The sequence below is a fragment of the Halyomorpha halys genome, unplaced genomic scaffold (assembly GCF_000696795.3).
Source record: "Halyomorpha halys isolate HHAL.00 unplaced genomic scaffold, Hhal_1.1 Scaffold748.1, whole genome shotgun sequence".
Classification (NCBI taxonomy): domain Eukaryota; kingdom Metazoa; phylum Arthropoda; class Insecta; order Hemiptera; family Pentatomidae; genus Halyomorpha; species Halyomorpha halys.
In genome coordinates this window covers 383,324-391,202 of record NW_027111006.1, presented here as the reverse complement: position 1 = coordinate 391,202, position 7,879 = coordinate 383,324, and the positions used below count along the sequence as shown (strand labels likewise).

Sequence of the window (7,879 nt, the reverse complement as noted above, 5' to 3'; positions counted from 1 at the left end):
AAATTATGGGATAATTTGAGAGGATACCATAAAAATGTTTATCCTTAGTATCAATAGCTGCCAGTCAATATCAAAACAATTGAAAGTCAGAACTACCCAACTATCTCTAACCCTAGTGGCAGCAGACTTTATCACTAAATAAAAGACTCTTAGCCTGAAGTTTTTAACCAAGGAGGACAGGATGTGGCAATGTATTGTGGTGTTTCAACATATATCTATATAAAGTTAAAACAAAACATTAAAATTTATATATTTTTTCAGAAATGGTTCGAACAATTATAAGTTAAAATAAATTATGAACACATGAATCTTACTCAATCAAACAAGAACATTAATTAATTAAAAATTTGCATTTGTGAAGCACTGCATTAACTTTCAGGTACTGTTTAATACAAAAATAAAATATCCCTAAACACATAAAATTAAATATCTTTGAACATTATTTTCTTGCTTTCTTCATCTTCCATATAATCAACATCAATACCCATCAAAAGTGCTTTATTGATTGTATCTAATTTTTTTATCATCAAGTTATCCTTTTTAATGGATTCATGTAACCTAAAAAAATAAAAATAATTGCATTAACCACAAGTCTTGTATCAATCTCAACTCAACAATATTGATTATTATGAGTTACATAGATAAATAGAAGGCAAATAGGAATATTTATAATCAGTATGTGATCACATGATCTGTAATATATATATATAAAATCCACTAATCGCGGAACCTACATTCAATCTTAAAACCTACTAATCTAATCTTAACCAATTTTAACCAGATCATCTTCATAGTCCACAGAAGTTTAAGTGTTTGTTTATTTGAATGTGCTGATTACGAGAAATATCAGTCCAATTTGAAAAATTCTTTTTGTGTCAGATAGACAGTTTACTGAGGAAGATTTTAGGATTTACAACATCATACTACATCTCATAAGAAGATATTGGTAGGGGGACCTGACAGGGTCTCGGAGTACTTGGTTTAGAAGATTGTGGATTCTAACCCCACCTAGGTGAGTCAGAATTCATTTCACAGTGGCCCCGAGAAATACAAGATTACTGCATCTTTGAAAAAATTAGAATGCTGGATAACAAATTTGAAAAAAAAAACTTTGTCATGTTCCCCAATTTGAAAATAATCCATTCTTTAGAAAAGTGGTTCCCAAAAATGGCAAACGGAAAAAAGCTAGGAATCCTAACAATTAAATAGTTCAAATAAAAGGTTTTTATTTATGAGAGTGTGCGAAGCTGTGATACTATAATGTTATAAATTCTGCATGATGTGTAATGTACAAAAATATGCATTATATCTCATAAACAGATTTTTTTAATATTTTGAGCAATAACCTGTCTGCCAAAAACACATCATGAGTTAAAATACTTTTCCTATTTGAATTATGATTTCACCAGTTATATTAATATGAAAAAACAAAACAAAAAAAAAATGTTATGTTATGTTATCTTGTAAAGCCCTACAAAGTGGGGAGAAACGTCGGATAATATAAAAAGTTGAAAACAATTTTGTTCTTTATTCTGACCATCTTCATATTTTGAATTATACGTCAACTATTTATATATATACAACTAGCTAACGGACTCTACATTCTGGCTTAAGGATTCCATCGGATAGATATAATGAGTTAAGAATAGCTGTTAATAAACCTTAACTATGTTAATAGGTTTTGTTATCAAATAATTATGTTATTATAATGAAGTAGTAAAAAAGATTACATACTTGTTATCATTTTGTGGGTTATCCACGAAATTTCTCACAGCTTCATTAGATCTTTCTTTGAATTCTTCTTGTAATACTTGCCATCTTTCAGATTCATCAAGAGATTCAATAAACATCTGTTCCTCTCTTGAATTCATTTCATAGTTTAACAATTTGAGCTTCATTAATTCAAAAAAATGATCACATTTTTTGCTAAAATTTCAAAATTAATACATTATCTGAAAATAGTAAGTTAGAGTAATAAGTAGGGCAAGGGTTTTCATGTCAATTGACATGCAATAATGCAAAAGATAGAGGTGGGTTATTCTATTATATTGAATAAAAAATGAAGCATATTAAGTGTAACTGAACATTTTTTCTCCTGTACCCTTCAACTATCATATATATTGAACATTTGGCAAATGTTTAACCAATGTTGTGAGAGATACACCTAGGAGGATAAACTGATCGTGAGGAATCTTGCTCAATGGGCTTAACACAAATCAATTTCTGAAAAAATAGGATTAGCATCATCATTAATAATTAATTATTATTATTAATTAATAATATCTTCTTCTTCTTTTGCTCCTCCCTATAGTGCCTAATCAGTGTAGGGAACCGTTCAGCCACAGGCTCCAATGTTCTCTATTAGCAGCTAGGTTCCTGGCCTGACAAAGATCCTTGCTTTGCAAAACCTGTCGACATACTGCAGGTAGGACATCCTTGGTTGTCCACGAGGCCTTCTGTCATCTGGTATGTACTCTATCGTCTTTAGAAGGTCCCTATGTTACTCCATTCTAATTACGTAGCCTGAATCATTTCAACTGCCGTATCTGCAGAACCTCCTTCACAGAGGCAACCCCAAGTTCCTGGAGTATCCTCTCATTTGGGCAATGATCTCTCGTCTTCCCCATCATTCCTCACAGAAAATTCATTTCTGCAGCAGTGAATCTACTCTCCTGCCGGTCCATCAATATCCAGTTTTCAGCTCCATACAAGAGTATCGGCAAGTATACAGACTTGTAGGTATGGAGCTTGACATTCCTACCTATCTCTCGCTTCCCTATTACAGTATTGCAGATGTGGTAATAGACTGCATTAGCCTTCTTTATCCTCTTTGATATTTCTGAGTCTAGTTTCCCTGACCTGTCTATTATAGTTCCTAGGTAGGTCAAATCTGCAACCACTTCCATTTCTTCCCCGTTACAATATATATGGAGATCTTCTACTTGCCTCCCCACTTGTAATATCTTGCTTTTGCTGGTATTTAGTTCCATTCCTTTCCAGTGAAGCTCTTTGTGCCATTCAGTCACTGCCTGCTGTAATTTATCAGGGGTGTCCGCAACAAGGACAGTATTGTCCGTGTAAAGGAGGAGATGTATGATCACTGGGTGGAGGTTTCTATGGCCCAGGAATGTCCTCTCCGTTCTTCACTTCATCCAAGTAAGGGACTTAAACTGTCATCTTGTTTGACCCCTTGCAATGCTAAAGCAATCAGATTGCTGTCCATTCAGCCTAACTAATCCTTTTGGGCTTTGATAAGTGGATTTAATAGCGTCCACCAATGTTCTTGGGACATTCTTAGCTCTGAGAGCCTCCTATATTTCGTGTCTTGGAACGGAGTCAAAGGTTGCTTTGAAGTCGAGGAAGGCAATGTACATCTTTTTTTTCTAGCCCAGGATTTTTGGAGTGCATTCCGCAGAGAGAAAATATGGTCCTATGTTTGATATCCTAGTCTGAACCTGGCTTGTTCAATTAATATCATGGCAGCTTATTCTCTTGTATCAACCTTGGATCTACCCAAGAGTTTTGAGACTCTCAAATTTTGATTAATTTGATTAATTAAGACAACTTCATACCTCTGGAAGCAGGTTCAGTATACTAAAATTATTAGGTTGTTTTTGAAAAATGTTTAATAAAGGAAGATGGAACAAGAAATTAGAACCTACTCTACTTTATAATTATGGTTAATTACAAAAGAAATAGTTAACCTTTATAAAGGTTAAAAAAGTAAGTGAACAGGACAAAGCCAGTATTAAATAATTAAAGTAAAAACCACCAACTTACAAATTAGAACCAGATTGTGACTTATGTTTTTTAAATCTATTGGCAAGAAAAGAATTGGTAAAAAAGGGTGATGCTGACTCTGATTTCATAGCACAATCAACAAGCTTCTGCTGAATGTGCCTATCAAGAACAGAATTCATGTAACAGTCTAATTCTATGGCTGCAGCTGTTTTATAGTCATCTTTGGGTTGAATATTAAGTGTGTTGCCTAAAAAAAAAAGAATTGGGAATTTATAATTTAAAAAGTTATTTAATTGATGATAAAAACGACAGATAAAATCTACAATGAAGATGCATCTCATGAATGAAATGTCATTTTCATGGAAGAAATTAATAAATAAGATCAAATACAATAATATAGTCACTAGCTGATACATTTTTCTATGCCATTCATGATTATCTTTCTCAAGACTGACAAACTGAAATATATGGTTAAAAATTCAATTCTTTCAACTATTGGCATTTTGTCACCTACCATTATAATCAACAACTAATTACTTGTTTTCATGATTTCGAAGTATTTTTTATGAACATAGTTTGAAACTCACAATGGTACTCAAAATCCCATTCAAAATTCAAACGTTTTTAATTTAAACATAGACAGCATTGAAATAATTAATTTAATAGAACATTTACGTATCTATAAGCCAATATATTGCTACCATAATTCCAAAACCTTTTGCATTACATTTTCTAGTTTTTTGGTTGTAGTTACATTTTTCACCCAAAGTAAAACTATGAATGGTAATTAGATACTTTATTAAAACCAAAAAATGAGCTTAGACTGGTAAATTTTCAAAAAAATATTTTTGGTTTTAAAGTTACCGACAGATAGTTTTAGATTCATTCAGAATTTTAATTTATATTAAAAATTTAGTTAACAGGTTCTGCAATAAAGATAAAAAATAACGAAACACTTACTTAGTTTCTTAGAAGCATAGAAAGAAAATCTAGAATTGAGAACATTCCAGCAGTCATTAATTCTAAAATTATCTTTACTTTGTACGCTTCCAATGGTTGTAGACAATTGTGTAGTTGTTACCATAGAATCTTGTAGATCTGTATCATTTCTGCTATCCATAATTGGTTACTACTTACACTAAAATATACTAACTGTCAACTTTCAACTACCCGCGGTTTTCTTAAAAACAACAGCCCAATTTGTCTATGCCATCTAGATAAGCCAGAGAGGTTTTCATCATTTAGGCATGTACTGTCCACTGTAACACTCGGAGGAAAGGGTTTACACTGATTTGACCAAGTTAATTAAATTTTATATTCACTCCTTACGTTTTAGAACAGTAAATATATTTTGGGATCCCTAATATTTACATTGAAATAAGTATGAACATAACAGAAAGAAACACGAATTTTTCGAGAATGGCTAAATGGATTGTCATTAGAGATATACTACTTACTTCAACTTCTATTATATTTGTACGGTATTTTAAATGTACGGTTTTACTGATAATGTGCGAAAACCCTATTAACTTCAACGTAATGTTGCCTTCAAGGGGCGTGGCCGAATCTCCCCTTTAACGTCATTTTGGCTTAGAAGTAGAGTAGGGTTATGGTACCCCCTGACTATAACATAATCAATATGAACTTTGAAAGAGGAGAATAGCTTTATAACCGTTTCAATCAATTCAAGTAGAGTAGCGTAGATTTTACTGAGTAGATTCTCAATACATTCATTATAGGCGCAACACGCGCATGAAGCAATCCTTGGACAGCTCAACTATTGATTCCCAGTCCTCCCTGTTGCTAGCAGGCCTGCTGGATAGTCATGCTTTCTTCAAATACTTGGAGACGCTGTCCTTCCATCTTCTACGAGGCCTTATTCCATCGAGAGCTTCCATGATACTTCTGGCCACCTTCTCTTGACCCTTTCTGATTATATAGACCTGCCATCTAATTCTTTGCTCTCTTACGAATTGAGAAACATTAAGATCATTAACAAGTGTATAGAGTTCAATATTTTTATGAGTCGAACGAAATATTCCCTTCTACAGTTAAATGTTGTACACAATGTTCAGGTTTCAGATTCCTATATCAAGACGTGAAGAACGTTTTATTAAGTCTGAGTTTGGTCGTGCAACTGAGTAGCCTGCTTCTAAAACGTTTATATAAACTGAAATAAGTCCAGTTTGGTATTATTATTCTGTAATTTATTTCTTATTTTTCTTCGAATATCTCCCCGCAAATTACGGTTTAATAGACATAAAATTTAAATAGTTCGGTAATTCATTCAGAGCAATCTACTCCAAGCCAATTACTTTAAAAAATTGTATTATTTATACGTTAACTTCGATGTATAATATTTTTTTTTTTCAATCATGTATGGGAAATTGTTTCTGAGAGTAGACAGTTTCAAATACCTCAGCTCCACAATAACATCAATAAATGATCAACAGGCTGAGATAGACCTGCCTATAGGAAGCGCGAATAGAGTCTTCTTCTCTCTGTCAAGAATACTGATGTTCCAAAAAATATCTATAAATCTGAAGCAAAGGGTGTCGAATGCAATGATAAAGTCAGCTCTGATATACCTGGGCTCTAACAGGTACTTTAAAAAGCAGAATCGAGAGATTGAAACAGAAAGTCCTTCCTACAGTTACAGGGGTAAGTAAGGGAGATAAGAGCCTTAACACATGGAGTAAAAGTGTGTGGAGTAAAACTGAACTGCTTGCAGAGACTGGTCAGTCAATATCTCATTATATGAAGGCTAGGAGATTGAATTGGGTGGAAGATGTGGCTGGAAGCAATTTATCATGATAAAACTACACAACAATAGAATGATGTTATAAGTTTATTTTTTGTTTATTGAAATATTCAATGGTTTGAATTAGTATTTATTTTAAAATATTGGAATATACTAATTAATCCAGTTAAAGTTTTAGACACTTTTTAAATTTAAACATGGAGCAATAATTATTGCTAATTAATTATTATTCTGGTAGTTATTAATGATTAGTTACAATAAACAATATACAAAAATCGAAACAAAAAAACACCTGGTTTGTTCTATGAGATAATTTAGTACTCTTGAGGTTTAGTACTACTATTTCACAAAATATTTCAGATCTTTTATTGTTATGGATATCGATATGCAAAATGTTTGAAAAAGGTGAAAAATGGAAATGTTCCATTTTCCAGATTAATAAATTTCCTCAGGAATAATAAATGAAAAAAAAAAGATTAAGTTATGTCACAAAACAGAGGTGCTCTATTTTTTTCTTGCATCTATTGATTTACAGAAGCATATTTGTCTCTTTTATGTAATGTAATTTTAATTAATAAATTTATAGATATACAGTTCTAGAAAGTAATGAACTTTGTTAAGATTGCAAACTTTACACTTTAACTAATACAATCGCACATACCCTCAACCTTGAAGGAACCATACATAGTCAGGCCAAAACATCAGTTGTAAAAATTTTTTTGTTACATTCTTTGATTTCAAATAATTTACCTTAGATAAAATAATCATTATTTGAAATCATCAAAAGTAAGGCAACCATCCTTTTAAAATGTCATGAACGAATCACTCTGTAGACTCTGTTATTTTAAATATAAAAAGGAAATGTATATTCTGCTGTAAATACTTAAAGTGAGTTTTTAAAAAATTAGAACTGTTCCATAAAAATAATTATTTTGATTTTGGGAAAAAATTACTTTATATTTTATGAATTTTTATTATAACCGTAAAAAAAAATAATGTTTATCTCTTATTTTACATTTTATTTATTTATTTATTTATTTTTCCTAAGCTTGTTTTGTATTAATAAAAGCATCATCTTTTCATTTTAGGAAGACCAGGAATGAACCTGAACAATGCTACATTTTTAATGACACATTTCTTAATGGCTGCAAGACTAAGCAAAAAGCACATTTACCAGCGAATGGTAGTTGGGGATGAGGATGGAAAACCAGTTAAAGGTACATTCCTGTTGCCTTCATGCTGTTCATGTACAGCAGTATCTGTTGGGGCAATGTTTATGTTTATCTGATCTTTGCAAAATTATTTGTGTTTATAGAAATCTTTTATGTAAATAAAGTAATATAAAAAAACTGTTGCGAAGGATTTTATATGAGCCTT

The 7,879-nt window shown here is 31.8% G+C and overlaps 1 protein-coding gene across 1 annotated transcript; it reads right to left on the bottom strand.

Annotated features, from left to right (window-relative positions):
* Window positions 1-225: 225 nt before the first annotated feature.
* Window positions 226-5,032, bottom strand: LOC106685851 (uncharacterized). The gene is made up of 4 exons (XM_014428807.3): window positions 4,702-5,032; window positions 3,781-3,988; window positions 1,735-1,926; window positions 226-558 (listed from the first exon to the last, which is right to left on the bottom strand). Exons 1-4 carry the CDS (start codon window positions 4,859-4,861, stop codon window positions 423-425), a joined length of 696 nt encoding a protein of 231 aa, XP_014284293.1. The 5' UTR covers window positions 4,862-5,032; the 3' UTR covers window positions 226-422.
* Window positions 5,033-7,879: the final 2,847 nt, after the last annotated feature.

What these genes read in the sequence shown, in the direction of transcription:
- LOC106685851 (XM_014428807.3), bottom strand. Translation starts at nt 4,861, where the DNA reads ATGGATAGCAGAAATGATACAGATCTACAAGATTCTATGGTAACAACT. An exon ending in TCACAATCTGGTTCTAATTT is followed by an intron (nt 1,927 to 3,780) that starts GTAAGTTGGTGG and finishes TTGAAATTTTAG; the next exon opens with CAAAAAATGTGATCATTTTT. An exon ending in AACCCACAAAATGATAACAA is followed by an intron (nt 559 to 1,734) that starts GTATGTAATCTT and finishes TTATTTTTTTAG; the next exon opens with GTTACATGAATCCATTAAAA.